The following is a 17,799-nucleotide window of genomic DNA, read 5'->3' as shown; positions in this document are numbered from 1 at the left end:
AGGAACCTAGGAAAGGGAAGCTTCCTAGACCAGGTTGGTACTAGCTTGTTAAAGAATTGTCATCACAATAAGGAGCAAGGGGTGGGGGGGACAACTTCAGAGGAGAAGATAGGGCAGCTTAACTTAGGTCCTAGGGAGTTCAGGGGTGGGGTGCTGTTGCAAGAAAGTACAGGGCTCAAAGAGGCAGCTTTGCAGGGTGTGGAGCTTGGGAGTTGTGTTATCAGCCCCAGGAGGACAGTCACACTTAAATAGACAGATGGGACAGGGAGAAAGGTTGACCGGAACAGGGGTTGTGGAAGTGTATTGGGCTGGGTGCAAGACTCAGCCAACAGGTAGCCTCCTCCCAGTAAGGTGTTATGAGAAAGGAGTCCAGGACATACTTAGAGATTAAAGGAATAGCACCTGAAGAGGACAGATGGCCAGGGTTGAGGTGGAGTGTGGCCGTTGCCTAGAGCTTTGTCCAGAGCAGGGTGTTCAGGGAGGACCTGTACAGGGCCCTCTTTGCTGAAGCAGTTTAGGATTGAGGTGAGGTGACTAGAAAGGGCAGAACTTGATATCAGATGCATCAGCCAAGAAGACAGCTTGTTTTTATTGAGTTTATGAACATGTAAGGATCCTGACCAGCCATTATAGAGGTGCACTCAGACACATTGTGTCTGACCCATTAAGACACCGTGGCAGAACTGAGTCTTTAACAAAAGAGTCAAACCACTATCCAGCTTCATACATCATGTGATGACTGCCAGTAGCAGCCCAAAGCTAGGGAAGCTAAGACAACAAAACTTCTAGAAGGAAACATGAAGGAGGGTTTTCTTTCCAACAATCAGATTACCCTTAAGAGATCAATCAAAGGGGCTGAAGAGATGGCTCAGTGGTTAAGAGCACTGACTGCTCTTCCAGAGGTCCTAAGTTCAGCTCCCAGCAACCACATGGTGACTTGCAACCATCTGTAATGGGGTCTGATGCCCCCTTCTGGTGTGTCTGACTGCTGCAGTGTACTACTCGTATATGTAAACATAGAGTCTGTCTCTTAAGAGAGATGAATTAAACTATTTAAAATTAACCATATGTTCTGTGTAAGAACTCACAGCATCTCTTCATCAGTGTCATAAGCTGTGAACCCATTACATGAAACAGTTGGACCTCATCAACATTTAAAACAGCTCTTTGAAAGACACCTTTAAGAAAAAGGCAAGCAGCTAGGCACATGCCTTTAATCCCTTAACTCAGGAAGCAGAGGCAGGTGGATTTCCAATGCCAGTCTGGTCTACAGAGGAAGTTCCAAGACAGCCAGAGCTACACAAATCTCATCTCAACAACCCCCCACCCCACCCCCAAAAAAACAAGCAGTAGACTAGAAGGAAATTCTCCAGTGTGCACCTGTAAAGTTCTTGTGAAACTGCTGCAACTTACCAAACAGCTGGCAAAGATGTGAACAGCTGCACCACAAAATAAGCTGTGTGGGTTGCCATCCCAGTGAGACACCAATTCTCACCTACAGGGCTGGCTAAACTCTTTTTTTTTAATTGGATATTTTCTTTACTTACATTTCAAATGTTATCCTCTTTTCTTCTTTCTCCCTGGAATCCTCTTATCCCATCCCCACTCCCCCTACCTCTATGTGAGTGTTCCCCCACTCACCCACTCTCTCCCATCTTCCTGCCCTGGCATTGAGACTTCACAGGGCCAAGGGCCTCTCTTCTCATTGATGCTTGATAAGGCCATTCTGCTACATATTCAGCTGGAGCCATGGGGCCTTTCATGTGTACTCTTTGGTTGGTTTAGTCTCTAAAGAACACACATGGTATGTTCTGACTGATAAGTGGATATGAGCCCAAAAGCTTTGATTACCCAGGATACAATCCACAGACCACGTGAAGCTCAAGAAGTTGGGAGACCAAACAGTGGATGCTTCAGTCCTTCTTAAAAGGGAGAACAAAATATTCACAGGAGGAAATACAAAGTGTGGAGCAGAGACAGAAGGAAAGGCCATCCAGAGACTGCCCTACCCAGGGATCCATCCCATATACAGTCAGCAAACCTAGACAATATTGTGGATGCCAAGAAGGGCATGCTGACAGGAGCCTGATATAGCTGTCTCCTAAGAGGCTCTGCCAGATCCTGAGAAATAGAGTCAGATGCTCTCAACCAACCATTGGACTGAGAATGGGGTTCCTAGTTGAGGAGTTAGAGAAAGGACTAAAGGAGCAGAAGGGGTATTCAACCTCATAGGAAGAAAAACAATATCAACCAACCAGACCTCCCAGAGCTCCCAGAGACTAAACTACTGGCTAAACTCTTAACAGATCAGGGGCTGGCAAGGTGCACCCTTCCTGTACAGAATGGCTAGGGCAAGATTAATGGTCCCGTTACAAATGGTGTAGCAGGTCTAAAAATGGTACTATGACCCAGCAGGGCACTTTTGGGTATTTGCCCAGGAATGCAGGTATACACTAGGCTTCTACTCTGTGGTCCTAACAGTTGAAACAGAAATGACTCACAAACCTGTAGCAGATGAGCAACCTGACAGGTTAGCCCATTATGCACTGCAATTGTCCTTAGGCAGCCACACCTCATGCAAAACTAGACTCAGCCAAGTGAAGCTAAAGAATTCATCAGCAAAGGGGCAAAGTGGGTGGTCAGGAATTCGGACTGTTCAAGGCCTGATTGGTGGTGATAATCCATGTAGGGAGGAGAGTGTTCACAATTTATGACTTAAAACCTCATCTGAGCCTGTACTGTGCACTGTGGATGTCCATGCTTCAGCTGCCGGACCTGTGAAACTGAGGCTTACAGAAACTCCAAACCACCGGCTTTCCATGAATAAGCTTCATGTTAATTATATTGAAATAGTATTTTTATATCTCAGGTTAAGTAGAATATTAAAGTTAATTTCACCCATTTCTTTTACTCATTTTAAATAGCTCTAGAAAATGTAAATTGAATGTGTAGCTCACACGTTCTGTTGGACTGTGATGTTCCACTTGATTAACAAGTTCTATTTATTTTAAATCACTAGTATAAATCTGATATAATGGGAAAGCCCACTGTTGATAAAATCTAAATGTTCGAATTTGTGTTTTATTTGACATTCAAGATAGTATTAGGAAAGAAAGCAGCAATTTGGTTTTCTGCCTTGAGTAAGACAAGAACTGCCTTTATTTTTATTCTGTTTTTACTTACTGTTTTTGGTGGTGCTAATGGTCCTGCTGGGAATTGAACCCCAGGGCTCATAGGTGCCAGGCAGGTACTTGTCCACTGATGTACACTCTAGCTCCCAAGACTTCCGTTAAAGGAGGCCTGCTCAGTGACCTAGTACCCTCCTGTCCTGGCTTTGTCTGCATCCTAGACTAGTTACCCAAGGTCGGAAAGCTGGTAGTTGTTCTTGGTCAGAGAAGAGTTAGCAGCTGCTCTGTGGTCCTTACCTCTGGAAGGTGGGGTATGTGAGTCTGTATGGAAGGAGGTTGAGTATGAAGCTGTAAACTTTGATGGTGGGTGTATACATAGGTGTCCGTGATGGGGCATGGAGTATAGGCATTAGACTGGGCTAGGGATGAAATTTTGATCTTGATCACACATCTGAATACTTCTTTATTGAGTTTATTCCAGGGTAAGGTGAGTTGGCCTGACATTTGGAAGCTACACTGAGGCTATCTGCTGGCATTGCTTCCCAGGTAGCCGCCTATTCCTGGCATACAGAGGGAGCAATGCCAAGGACCATGAGAAGGGGGTTGCTCCTTCTAGGTAAGCTGGTTATGAGGACATGGAGATCCCCCTTCTGTAATCTCTGGACTCCTGCAAAGGCCCCAGTGACTGTTCAGTTCCAGCTCCGGCTCCAAGAAGCGTTTCTAGAGGATACGGAGACATAAGCAGCTCCGAGAGCTGTGGGCCTGGCTCAAGGTAGTTGGGTCAGAGTAGCCTGTTGTTCCAGCTCATTTACAGTCACGACAGAAAAATGGATTTAAATATTGACAGAATAGGAGGAGATCTACTGGATCTGGAGTGACAAACTTTCCAAATTTATTCCTTAGTAGGAAAAACTCTTGTCGTGAAACGTATTGACTGTAGTTGTCTTTATTACATTTCTTTTAATTACCATATTAAATTACTTTCTTATAGTTGACTATCTTTTTAACCTATACATGGATGTACTCTGTGTGTGTGCATGTGCACATACACACCACTCTGTGTTTGGAGGAAAGACAGAAGGGATGCCAAGGACCCCATTAGCTTAACATGTAAGAAGTCTTCAGGACTGCCTTCTCAGATGTGTCTGAGAGTCTCTTCAGTCCATTCTTTGCATGATTTGCTTCCAAATATTTAAATATGCACCTGTGCTCATCTGAGGGCTCCCCACTCTAGGTTCACATAACTAGATGTGTGGATGCCAAATACTATATATTTAAATAAATCATTTAGCAAAGTCTAAACTAGAAAGTAAGCAAATGTGTTTCCAGTCATTAAGCAGATCTCCTGTACTCAAGATCACAGAATGTCTCACACTGTCGGAATTCAGAGGAAGGCTTGGCTGCTGGTGCATCCAGAAAGGTTTGCTAAAGGTCATCTAGAATGGTCTCAGTGCCCTAGACGAACCCTGCAGCCAGACTCCTGCTTTTGCTTCTGTTCTTTTTCCTCTTCCTCCTCTTCTTCTTCCAACCCCTTCTCTCTGCTTTAAGCATCCATGAGCATCCATTCACTTGCAGCCTTTTCCATCTGGTTATTTTTAGGAATTTGAGTTGTACATGTTCATTGGATGCTCACTTTCTCTAGTAACGCCCAGAATAGAGATTTGAGATGCTACTGAGAAGTCCCAAAAAGGGTATGGCTGAGGGATTTGTTGTAGTCATGAATGATGGACATGTTCTTCAAAAGGAAAATCCTCAAGGGACCCTGTGCTTGGGGAGACAGACAGTCATAGGCATTACCAGCATCTGCTAGGAGTACATGCTCACCCGAGGTTCCTATCTGCGCCTTTCCTATGATCTCTCATGCCTGGGCCCACTGACTTCCACTACTTGCATTCTGAAGACAAACCCTCTGAGGACAGACTGAATCCCAGAGGGCAGATCTGGGCACAGACGGGGGCTGTGGACACTGCTGTTTGCTTGTTGGCCTGTTTGTTTCTGTTTACTCTTTCCTCCCCCTTGGAGAAGAGGGGCTAACAAAAGATCAGATTTCAAAATCTGCTATCCTCAGGCTTGGGATGCCTGGGAACACTGATCTATCTTTGCTTTTTTCCAGGAAGACACAGCACAGCTCCCTTGACCAGAGCTCTCCACCCCAGAGTGGGGTGTCAGCTTCCTACAACCACCCTGTCTTGGGAATGTACGACGCCAAAGATGACTTTCCTCTTAGGAAAACAGGTTAGTGTATAGTCTGCTCCCCGAATGTCTCCATCCTGACAGCAGCCCCAGTGAGCCCTGGTGTGAGCCACAGGCAGTGCTTTGACATCTTGTTTAGGATAGTTCAAGAGACTGGTTTTTGCATTCAGACATCCTTTTAATGATGACCCTAAGCTTCTCTGTGTAGTTTATCCCCAAAGGAATGAATCTCATGCATGTATTCTTGTATTATAGAACTTGGCCTCATCTCCACAGCACCTTGGTCCACCCCCTCTTGGGAGTATACTCTGCTCTACAGTCCAGAACAGTAAGGTAGTTCTAGAACTAATAACAGCTCCTGTGGATGTGCTGGCCAAGGTCAGAGAGTATGTAAAGATTCTGCATGGCCTTTGGGTACTACCCAGACAGGGATAATTAAGGTGTCTGAAGTGAAGGCAGGTCCCATGAGAAAGGTGTGGGGACATCCCTCCTGGCCCACAGGTTTGTATATCAGCTGACTTAATGGACAACGGGTCTAAAGAGGACTAGACTATTGTCAATGCTAGAACACAAGACAAACCAGTATACTCTTGCTTTCTTGAGTGTGGAAAGTGCCTTGGGATGGTAAGAAGGTGGGCTTTCTAGAGGTTGTTTCAGAGGATGGACCCACGTAGCCTCAGCCTGTATAGTAGAGGTGCGGCCCCAACCTGCAGAGCAGTGCTGAGAGTTCCTCAAAAATGAGATCTGAGGGGCATGCCTGCTTTTACTAAACAAGTCTATTAAATTCAAAGTTTTTCTTAGTTCTAAGCAAGGCTGCTGTAGAGCCATGCTTAATGGCTTTTACACAGGGCACTCACGAAGATGAACAGGCTCACCTTTTATCTCTTGATAAACCAGGAAGTTTCAGAGGATACTACACTCAGTTGTGATTTGGCATGGCTTTGAGCAAACTGGAACCAGGAGCTGAGAGCTGAGTGGAGGAACATGTGAGCTCAGCCTGAACAGGACTTGACTATTATTTGCAGTGTGTGAGGTGGAATGGCCATGTCAGATTTGTTGCTTCTCAGGTGGATGTGGTCTTCTATAGAAGGATGAAGACATGGCCTAAATGCAGAGTAGTCAGCTCTCAGCAAAGGGTATGCCCTCCTGAAAATACCCATGGGGAGCCTTCATCCAGAGGTCAACAGGAAGACAGTGCATACCACTGTTTGGTCTGGCCCAGAGCACAGCAGCAGGACTGTAAGCTGTCATCCTTCCCCTACAGATAGTAGTGCTAGACTTCAGTCACCTCCTGTTCCTAGTCTCAGAAGCCTTTGAGTCATGGATAGCGTGCTCCCAGAGAGATAATCAGAACAAAAGACAAAATACTCAACCATTAGCCACTGCTGGTCACCATGGTTATCTGCAGGGCTCTGAGCCTTCTCCAAGAGTCTCAGTCTACTCCTGTTGGTTCTTGTGTATCTCTCTAGGGAATGCTGGAAGCCAAGCCACTGCCTTGTTGACACTTGGTGGTAGAGCCCACCTGCACACTCCACTCCCTGAGAATAGAGGAACAAATGTTTCTCATACTCTGGAGAGGCTTCAGAAAACCTTAATTATGGTTTGGTTACATCCCAAGTTTTTAAGAGGCACCACCAGCACATCAATAAGGATTATTAATAATGACTTCAGAGAAAGCATTTAATTTCCTACAGTATTCAGGGAATGGCCTGCAGTATACTGGACATGGCTTCTTCCAGCCCTTGATGTCGCCAATGCTAAGTACACTTGTGTGTATTTCTGATGAAGTAGTGCTGCGAAAGACACAGTCAGTGAGTGATGTTTCCTTCATAAGGTACCACAGTCAAGTTACAATGGCAGTCTCAAATAACTATATCTGAATACATCCTGGCTTGGCCTTTATATTAATTCATGTTGATCTTGTATGCAGTTTGCCATCTCAGTCCTTAAAGGATTTTAATCTTTAATCAAAACGAAATAAACCCTTAGCAACCTCATGCTGATTTCTTCTACATTCTAGGCATTTTTGGTGGGCTTCCTAGGATGGCAGCTTATACCTGTGTTGTGTCTTGTCTTCCTTCTCTCATGAAAATAACATGCAGCTTGCCTGGGCTTTCTCACACTCAGCTCAGTTGCCTGAGTCCATCCCCAGCTACATTAGTGGCTCAGGAGATGCTCTTACCCTCCACCCCCCAGCCACGTGGAGGAGCAGTTGAGGGAGCCAAGGAAGACCTAGAGGAAGGCTTGGCGTCACTCCCCACAACTGTTAGGTAGTCTGGACTTTTTCTACCCTTGTGACTTCCTACCAAGGCTCCCTCTCAACTCCCCTAAGCAGAGGACCACAGGAAACAACTCAGCTCAAGCCTACTGTGCACCTGCTGAGTGTCAAGCTTACACCCCAGGCCCTCCTGCTCATAGTTTTCCAAATATAGGCTCTCTTGTCTAGCCTTTCCTGTAGCCTAGCTCTAAGCTCCTTTCAGAGGCCTTGTTCCTTTCTGTATGTTGACAGATAACAATGGTGTCTCTGCTACAGGATCCCTCTTCTACCAGAATTCTACCTGTAGTTCCAGGTGAGGTAGGGCCTAGTCCTTTCCCACTGCTTCTGGCCATCCTGAAAAATTACCCTCAGTGCAGGGTAATCTTCCAGATATAAGTCCCTGCAGACAAATGGCAGCTCACAAGCATCTGTAACTCCAGTGCCGTGGAATCAATGCCCGCTTCTCACCTCAGAAGGCACTGTTTGCATGTAGCACACCAACATATATGCAAGCAAATAATATATCAAAATAGAAAGTTATTTTCAACGAGTTTCTATGGCCTTTTAAAAACACCGCTTTCCCCCCTCTGTCCCCCCAACACCCTCATATAAGCGGAGGACTTGATTGGCTTACTGATACATACCCTCATTGGCAGGATCCTTCATATAGTTTTTGCTTGTCCTAGTCTATTTTCTGTTGCAATTACAAAATCCCCAAGATCAAACAGTGTATGGGAAATGAATAGTTTAGCTGGCTCTTGGTTCTGTAAACCGGAAAATGTAAGAACACAGATCTTAATATTCACTCAGCACTAGACTGGTAAGGTAGCAGACCTTTGTAAGTTTGGGTTTCTCTTCTTGTGAAGCCGTCAGACCCTGCCTTTACACCTCTGGGAAGCTGTTTAGGAGACCCGCTTAGTCCCACTCTGCCCAAGAGTCCTAAAGCTTTACTTTGCCTCGTCTTTTTTCCAAAAGAAAATTCAGATTTACCCATATGTCCCAGGTCAGAACAGAAGCTTCCCCACAGCCTCCTCCTCAGAACCCTGGCTTCTCTGAATCTTGATTTGTGGGGGACACCTTTTCCCAGGTGGTAGGGAACTTCTACCAGGATTCAGAGAAGCTGAGGTGACATTTCACTGCCTCACAAATCAACATGTTGCCCAAGCTGAACAGGACGAGGGCTCTGGCATGTTGCCTGTCTTAGCATTCCCAAGTTGTCCTTTCTTCTAGAAGCTAATGGCTGCAGAGACTGTGCCCTTTCCCATCCCACACTAGACTGTGAAGCCCATGGCTTGTGCCACCCCAGGAACAGGGATGAAGTGGGTCTGCAGTTTTCTGAAAAGGATGAAAGTCTGTCATGGCCTCACAGTTGCAGATTCTTACATGAAACTGCCCAGGAGAACTGCTTACAAAAACCAAACCAAGTCCCAACCTCAGCAATGCCCTTAGCCAGTGTTAGCAAAGGTCAGTGTCTGAGCTGTGCCTCATTGTAGAGAAGCAGCCTAGCCACTCCTTCACCCCGTACTTTGGAGCATCAGTTGCCCTTGACAGAGGCTTCCAGGGTCTGAAACTGCTTTCTCCTTCAGGATTGTGAGATACAGGTGTCTTCAGGTGAACAAGGAGGCCGGTGATTTGGAAGCTGTCCTCAGGTTTCAGAGGCCAGCAACACTGTCCTCAGAGTGGGATGGAAACACACATATTGCCCTGGCCTCCAACCACCCCCATCCACTAATGGGACTAACAGCAGCTTGTACCCACTGTCAGAAAAGCCCTGCCTTCCAGTCCATACTTAGCAGAGATTTACCAGCTGTGCATATTTTAAACCACCAGTGTGATGCCCTTGACCCCAGCTGTGTCTGCCTGGCTATAACGACATCTCCTTCCATACAGCTTCTGAACCTAACCTGAAATTACGGTCAAGGCTTAAGCAGAAAGTAGCTGAGAGACGGAGCAGCCCCCTGTTGCGCAGGAAAGATGGCCCTGTGGCCACTGCTCTAAAAAAGCGACCCCTGGATGTTACAGGTATGTCAGGGAGCAGGTAAGCCCCCTAACACACACCCTGCACTCTGACACCTCTAACAATGTGTCTCAGCACAACCCAGTTCCCTTATGCTATCCTGCTGAATGGAGATGCACATGTCAGGCCCAGCCACTTAAAGATGTGGGGCTTGAGTGGCTGTCCAGGTCCTATTCTATGGCTCCATTCCCTCAGAGGGCTGCCATTGGGCCCAAATGAGAGAACTATCTTGCCTGGCATTCAGAGACTTTCTGAAGGTAGGTTTAAAACTGCCCTTCCCTTTAGTGTTGATGGCATGTTTCCTACTGCTTTCTGCTGCCCTCAAGAATATTGTGGCCTTTGAGCTTCCAGATTGTTCACCACCAGTGTGGCTAGCTGATCAGAGGAAGAGCAAGGAGCTCAGCTAGTTCCACTTCAGTGACCATGCTGGTGCTGGCCCCACCTGCTGGTGGACAAGCTGCAGGATACAGCCCTTCCCACCCCAGAAAGTTCCTTCCAACACTTCCCTCTTAGGATAATTGCTCACCTCAGCCAGTTGTCACCCCATCACCCTAAAATCTTAGCATCCAGGAAAAAGGAAGCTGTTCAGGGCTGACCTAAAGAGAGGTCCCTAACCTTGAACATGGTGTTGGAAGGTCAAGGTTCCAGTTGTTGGTCTATGAGTGACACCTGTCTAGTTCATTCAGTTTGTTTTGGTGAATGTACTGACATCCCAGAGAAAAACAAAAGGGTTCCTGTGACGAAGTCCTTCAGAGCAAATACCCAAGTCTCATTACCTGCCCTCAGGACAGAGGGGTGTGTGGCCCTCTAGACACAGGACCAATGTGAGTCCTCAAAGAAGAGCCTACCACTTGTGTACCTTGTCAGTCTTCCTTTCCATGCAGTGATTGTCCCCTGCTTACTCTATTAGAGACACAAAGAAGCATTGACACCCTAAGAACTTCTGTTTTATCGTGGTTTTAAGGCCGCTACCTGTCCTCTGCTGTACTATTAGAAACATCTAGGGAGACCCAAGAAGCATTACAACCCATACTCACTGTCTGTCACTGGGGTTTAGTTGGGAATTTTAGGGGCATGTGAGTAGAAACTATTGATACTGATGTGCAGCCTGGCTGCCTGTGGCAGTCCCTGGTGTGAGCCAATCCTTACATGTGCCTAGGTCATAACCTCTCTCACTGGCAAGATCATTCATGAAACAGAGTCTCTGTCAGGCTGCTCTGAGTGCCACACACCCCAGTGACTGCTGCTTCTTGATGCCCATTGAGAAGCAATGTGTGAGAAGAAGGTGCCTGCCCTCTGCTTTTTGAGTAAAGCAGGACCAGAGGGAGATGGCCTGGAAGGCCAGCATGACAGTACAGGTGGGAGTCTGCACACAAGCCTCGGGTAGGCTTGACGTGTGTAAGAATCACTCGCCTGCTCTGTAAACTTGTGGAGAAAGTGGCCTCTGAACTACAGCTTGATGGATAAGTGAAATTGGGAAGCAGGCTGTGCTGCCCACATCACTATAGCCACCTGGGCACTTGTGACAGGATGGTGCTTCAGGTAGAGCTGTTTTCAGGCAACAGACAGAAAGAGGCTCTAGCTAGGGGTGTTCCAAGAAGAGCAAGAGAACAGCAAAGATCCCTGAGCAAGAAAGGCCTGCATCCTCCATGAAGGTCTAGGAGCCACAGCAGGTCAACATTCCACTCTTCCTGACTGGAATGAAGTTCATACTGGTTGAAGAGCATGAAGAAGCCCCTGTGCTGCCTGAGTCAAGGTTCACACTCAGTCCGCTTCCTGTTGTTCTCATCAGTATGTGATGTATTCACACCACAGTTGAGGATGGGCCTCTTAACTGTACAGCCGTATATCTTCCTCACTTAATAACTGTTGCAGGTACTTTTTGACACTCCCTTTTGCTAATGTAAGTGACAGAAGGCCATGCATTGTGTGCATTTCCGTAGACCAGATTCCTAGAAACAAAATGAATAAAGCACAAAACATAACATTGTTCAAAGTGAAAAACCATGATTCAGACCCACAGTTTATTGCCCTGCAATGCAGCATGTAGGTGAGAATGTTTATCTGCATACTTACCAAGAGTGTGTCTAAGGAGGACTTGCTTCTGCTCTGCAGCCAGAGACAGGCTATAGCAGCAAAGAACATAGTCCAACATAATGGCTACTGTTGGCAGTGTGACGGAGAGAGGGGGAAGCTGAACAAAGCACATGTGTACAGCAGTAAAATGGAAATACCTCCAGTCCATGAGGCTCTTGAGCTCCCAGCTGGTGAAACTCAGGGAAATACAATCTCAGCTGTGTAGCCTAGTTGGCATCTGGAGGAGAGGAATGGACAAAGGACAGACTTGAGCCCTGTGCTCATGATCAGTGTCTGGCTGAGTGTGTAAAAACATTGGATACAGGTTTCTAGAGTAGAAGTAGGGTGTAGGTAGCTACTAGAGGGTGAGAAGTGGCCTCAGGGGGCTGATGGGCAATGCAGTCCACAGAGGACCCAGCCTTCCTCATCTGCCAAGGTGAATGTCAGATTGTCTTTGCACTTATGCACTTAAGTGCAGGGCGGGTGATGCCCTGGACACACAGCTTCCTTGTCTGTGGTGCTGTGAAACAACGCCGTATCACAGCTCAGGAGGCCGTGCTCCTGCCAGCTCTGAAGGGCTGCAGACTTGTCTGCTCCAATACTCTCCACCCTCCTGGCCACTGTCTCTCGGGGCTATACTTAGAGACAATTTTTAGAAGCAGCTCTGCCGCTCCTGTTATCTGAATGCATGACTGTGAACCAAGGCTGTCCTTGAGCCCCTAAGTGGCCCACTGTATCCAGGTTTAGGGCTAGCATTTGATCTCAGGGTGCTCTTGCTACTACCTGGACTGTTGCAGGAAAGTCATTCCTGTGTGCTTGAGAAATGTTAACCAGATGATGCCACTGTCAAACACCCCTGAGCCAGACACCAAAAGCTCAGCATCTGCCCTGAACAGAGGCTGCGTGATTGGAGATAGCTGCAGCCAGCCCATGGGTGTAAAGAACACTGTGCTTGGCCCACTGATCAGGGTCAAGCCCAGCACATGCAAATGTTAAGATTTCAAATCACATTTGTGAGCTGCAGACGCCACTGCCTGTGTTTCCTGGCTGCTTGGTAGTTCATAGTAAAGTAAGAAGGTTGTGTGCAAACTGGGCAGTCACCATGGGTTGCTTTAGTTCGAAATTGTTTTTACAGACACAATGAATATGACCTTTCGAAGTTTAAAAAAAAAAAAAAAACACTGGGCCTTTGTATTCAGTGGTCTTTTGTTGGAATATTAATAAATGTTTAACTGCTTACCTATCTGATGTTTCAAACCATCTTGAAATTCAAAGAGCTATGGAACAGGTAATATGTACACCCTGAAAGGATCAACCATGCATCCACGGAGCCTCATCATTGAGGCTCACAGGAGGTCAGCAGGGAAGCTGAGACTGAGGGAATCCTGTTACCATCCCTGCTTTGAAACACTGGCAGCAGGCTAGCAGGCAGAAACCCAGTGAGGCAGTAGGGCCCTCTGTGTCTACCCAATGCCCAACCCCAACTGCTGTCTCTCATCTACAGACTCCGCATGCAGCAGCGCCCCTGGCTCCGGTCCCAGCTCTCCCAATAGCAGCTCTGGCAACGTCAGCACTGAGAATGGCATCGCACCCACCGTGCCCAGCGCTCCAGCTGAGGTGGGTCAGCACAGACTCATATAAGCCAAACACCCTATGTACCTGCCTAGTGCCTGACAGTCCAGTGAAGGCCAAAACATAGGAGTACTCTGGGAAGAACCTTCTAGCTGTCATTTCCCATTCTTCTCATCATGGTCCTCTGAAACTTGAGGGCCTCGGTTCTCATAATAGTGGGAGCTTCCAACCTGCCTTTTTCTTGATCTTTCTCCAGGTATGTCACCAAAGCAGCTGTCATCATACACACTGTGTGTTGAGGCACATGGTGCAAGCAACAGGCATGTGAGAGTGGTTAATGGAGTGAAAAGGACATTTGAGAGATACACAGATTACAACAGCCAAGAATCAAGGGTTAGGGAAGTGAATGTTACTGGTAGACACTAATGTGGGAGAAAGGAAAGACCAGAAGGAGAAGGCAGGTCGAAGGTGGCTCCAGACAGTAGATCCCAGCACACTCACTATGTCCTTCCCCTCACTCCACAAGCATCTCTGACCCACACGCCTGGCCCAAGATGCAGCAGCCGCAAAGAAGTCTGCTTTCCAAGTTTCCCCATAGGTAGGGAAGACGGGTTCTGACCAGGCTGTGAAGGAAACACGGGAGAACTCAGACTGTTCCCGTGGTGTTGCTACTATAGGCCGGGATATGGCAGAACACCCAGAAACAGTCCTTTGGATTGAGCCCGTACTGTTGTCTGCCATGTGTAAGCGCAGTGAGGAGAGAACTTCTTGAGAGCCCCTTCCTTACAGGAGCCTGGGATTAGTACACAGTGACTGAGTTCCTTCATTAGCATTGAGAAATGAGTCTTGCCCTTCCAAAGAGCTGATGGCCTCAGGTGAAGGTGCACGGGTACAGTGCTTTCTCCATGTCAGCTTTCTAGCCCCTTTATAGCTGGAAAATTAGAAATGAGGGTCACTGCAGGAAGTGGGGTCCACTCCATTGTGCTTGGTTCCTTTTTCTTTATACTCATATTTCTCTCATCATTTGTATTTTTTTAACCTCACAAGTTTTAACAGTCCTTCTGCAGGACTGAGGTTATAGCTGAAACCTACCTGTAATTAGCCTCAGAGTACAACCAGAAAACTGCTTCCTGCCCTAGGATGTTAACTCTGCTTCCTTCTTGTGGGTCATGAGCTCAGATATCTATGTGATGTGGGCAGTTAGATGCTACAGTAGAACAGCTCCTCATTTGGGTGGAGCACCACTATTCTGGTTTAAGTTGTGTGTTCATCCTTATCAAGCCCAAATATGCAAATTGAGCCGCCACAAATAAAGCATCCAGAGCACCCCCAAGAACAGTAAGGTTACCAGCATTTCTCATCAGACTGTCATTGTCACAGGCAGAGCTGGTGTGTGAGTTCTGGATCACATGTGGACACTTGTTTTGAAGTTCAGATGCTAGAATTGGATGAGCTGTGGCCGAGGCATGCATGATGGGGGTCCTTGGGGAACGCCAGCAGTGTCCCAAAAGCCTCTCTGCAGGAGGAGAAGCACTGGTAGCTAACACACCTCTTCTTACTACTGCACACACTCACACTTCTGCCAAGTGTGCAACATCTGACCACTGGCCCTGGTTCAACGAGGAACCCCAGGACTCCCAGGAAGCTCCTATACTAACTTTATTACCAAGCTGTAACCTAATCCTATCCACGAGCCTAATCCTAGCCCTGCCACCCATCCTAACCCTAAACCTACTGTCTCGGTCTCAACCCCAGGACTAACACTAACTCTAATGACAAACCCACCCTGAGCCGACCTCTAACTCTAACACTGACCTTGAAACAACACGAATAGTGGCAGAATAATGGCCACTAATAAAGCAACAGCTAACGTGGTTGCCAGCCCAGTTCTGACCTCTGTGTGTTGATATATACAAGTTGCTGTGTTTTAACTTTTACTTGAAGCTTGATGGAAGCCATACATTGCTGCTGCGAGACTGCTTACATGACCCTGTGGCTGACTTCATGTGCTTGGGGCCATTTCCTTAGGACTGTTTTTCCCGCTGCATCTTCAAAGTACCTCACCATCAAGAACAACTCTGCTTCTAAAGCTTCCAAACACAGATCTCCAAGTCAGTCTGCAGAAAGTACAGCAGTTCACAGTCCCATGACCACTCAGTTCAGCTTTTCTGAGCTTTTACAAAATCTGTCAGTTTGATGACTTGGTAAATGTGATTTTTCAGACACTGATAAAAGTTGAGCATTTTTTCATTTTCCTTAAGATGGGTTCTTTTGTCATTGTTTTTATTGAGCTCTACTCTCATGTTAACTGGTCTTTGATTGACAAGTTCTTTATTCTCTAGTCTTTGTTTTCCTGTACATTGCAGAGCCTGTTACCATCATCTGCCTTTCTGAGAACAGGGTCTTTCCTCCTCACCATTAACTTTCTCCTTGGTTTCTGCTTTTGATGTCATTCTTGGAAACATCCTAACTACAAAAAATATTAAAAGGTGCATTGTTCTAAATATCCTACCCATAGTTTTATGGTAAGTAGGCAGACTGAATAAAAACAAACAAGGTAGCAGGAGCCAATTAGGAGGGAAAAAACTCAGGAGTGAGAGCCCTGACTGTGTGCCTGTGGCATGCTTGAAGGTCTTACATGCACCTGAAGGCCACAGTCTGAACAGTGTGGTTGTGTCCCAGGCAACCACATGTCAGCACCTCATGCTGTAAGTGCCCCTTGCAGTTCTGGTGTGCTGCTTGTATTGGAACTTATGTGGCAGACTGATGGTCACAATGTCTTTTGTGTACAGACAAGCTTGGCACACAGACTTGTGACTCGAGAAGGCTCCGTCGCCCCACTTCCTCTCTACACGTCACCATCCTTACCCAACATCACCTTGGGACTTCCTGCCACTGGCCCTGCCACTGTAAGTTGGCCTCTGTGGGTCTGTATGACAGGGGTGGTTGTCTGCCTCAGTTCCCACAGTTTGAGTATACCGTTTGTGCCTTTCAGGGTGCAGCAGGCCAGCAGGATGCTGAGAGGCTTGCTCTCCCATCCCTCCAGCAGCGGATCTCCTTGTTCCCTGGAACCCACCTCACCCCGTACCTGAGCACTTCACCCCTGGAGCGGGATAGTGGAGCAGCTCACAACCCCCTCCTGCAGCACATGGTCCTGCTGGAGCAGCCACCCACCCAGACGCCCCTTGTCACAGGTAAGAACCACAGCCAGGTCTCTGTGCAATTAGGTCAGTCTCCTTGGCCTCCTAGGAGGGTTTTAAAGAAGGGTGGAAACAACATCTGACCCATACAACAGGAGAAACTCTATGGGTCTTGGTGATATGATAGCTACCTACCTTAGCTGTGGCAAAAATCTGTGTCCTGCTTAGAAAGCTGACCAAAGAGTAGAAGTCAGTGCCAGTGGGCCTCTGTTTAGCCTTCTGCTCTCCCACTGATAGGTTTCCCTACAGCTTGAGGAAGCAAGTGCATGAAGGTCAGAAATGACCATTGGTTTTTCAGCTTGAGGATGACTACATTTAGAAAAATACAAGTTAGAGAAAAAGTAACATTTACCTGGTGACCATGCTTTGGAGGTACTATTTCAGAAATGATTGGCATGTGGGATCTTTCCCATCAGACACAGAACCCTACCTGTTGGTGAAATTTGCCCAGCTCTCTACTCCATCCTCAGGTCAGTGGGTGGCTTCACACCTATTGCTTTACTCAGAATCATAGTCAGAGCAATTCTAGGGCTGGCCTTGTACATGTTCCAGTGTTCCCCTGGCCAGCCTCTGGTTAGTGTTAAAGTACCCACACCTACTGGTTTGAGTCGGTCTTTAGAGCTTGGTATTGGGTTTCTGCCTTGTGCTTTCTGTCTCCAGTGTGCACCTGGCTTCCCAAGTCAGTGATCTGGACAAGAACAGCACTTGGTCTCCTAAGACACCTGCTTCCAGCTCTGGAGAGCAGTGTCCCAGTGAACATACGATGCGATGCTCATTACACTCAGGCTCCTTCCTGTCTGATCTCTTGGAAGCCAGTCACTATGGACTTCATCTTCCCATCTGTGGATGAGATACCAGCACAGTAACAAAGTGAAAAGACTCAGTTCCCATAGACTAGGTTTTGGATTTGGTTTGTCTCTCTTTTGTATCTATTTGGTCCTTTGTTGCTGTTTTGATATTAAATCTTGCTAGCCTCAGACTCTGATTCTCCTGCCTCAGTTTCCTAAGTGCTGGGATGTCAGGACTGTGTTTATGATTCACCTTCAGACTCCACACTCTCCCCCAGCACTCCATCCACTCTTCCCAGCACCCCATCTCTTGCTGGCTCCACTAGGTTCTTTCTGTTGTCCTGAGGAAAGAGCCTCCTGAACAGGGTTTTCTCTGCTCGGCCACAGCTGTCCTCAGAGGCCCAAGTTCCCCACTGTGTAGAGCAGTGATGAATAATACTGCTTATCGAGCCCAGGCCTGTGAACATTCAAGCCAAAATAGTGGTACAGTGTCCCACTTCTTATTTGGCCATAGGTGTCATCCCTCAGCACGGTCTAAGCACGGCACCACTGACAAACGGCTGAGCTC

At 47.1% G+C, this 17,799-nt stretch overlaps 1 protein-coding gene across 5 annotated transcripts in view; it reads left to right on the top strand.

The window, feature by feature from the left end:
* HDAC4 (histone deacetylase 4) overlaps window positions 1-17,799 on the top strand; it is a 234,540-nt gene that overhangs the window by 164,815 nt on the left and 51,926 nt on the right. For all 5 annotated transcript variants that reach the window (XM_080933234.1, XM_080933233.1, XM_080933232.1 and 2 more), the window contains 5 exons: window positions 5,242-5,363; window positions 9,469-9,600; window positions 13,176-13,288; window positions 16,036-16,152; window positions 16,239-16,437. In XM_080933234.1, coding sequence (XP_080789360.1) covers window positions 5,242-5,363; window positions 9,469-9,600; window positions 13,176-13,288; window positions 16,036-16,152; window positions 16,239-16,437 — 683 coding nt within the window. The remainder of the gene's footprint in view (window positions 1-5,241; window positions 5,364-9,468; window positions 9,601-13,175; window positions 13,289-16,035; window positions 16,153-16,238; window positions 16,438-17,799) is intronic.

This window comes from Micromys minutus (genome assembly GCF_963924665.1).
Source record: "Micromys minutus genome assembly, chromosome: 19".
Taxonomy (NCBI): domain Eukaryota; kingdom Metazoa; phylum Chordata; class Mammalia; order Rodentia; family Muridae; genus Micromys; species Micromys minutus.
Note: the sequence above shows the minus strand (reverse complement) of the source record. Positions and strands in the feature narration are given on the sequence as shown.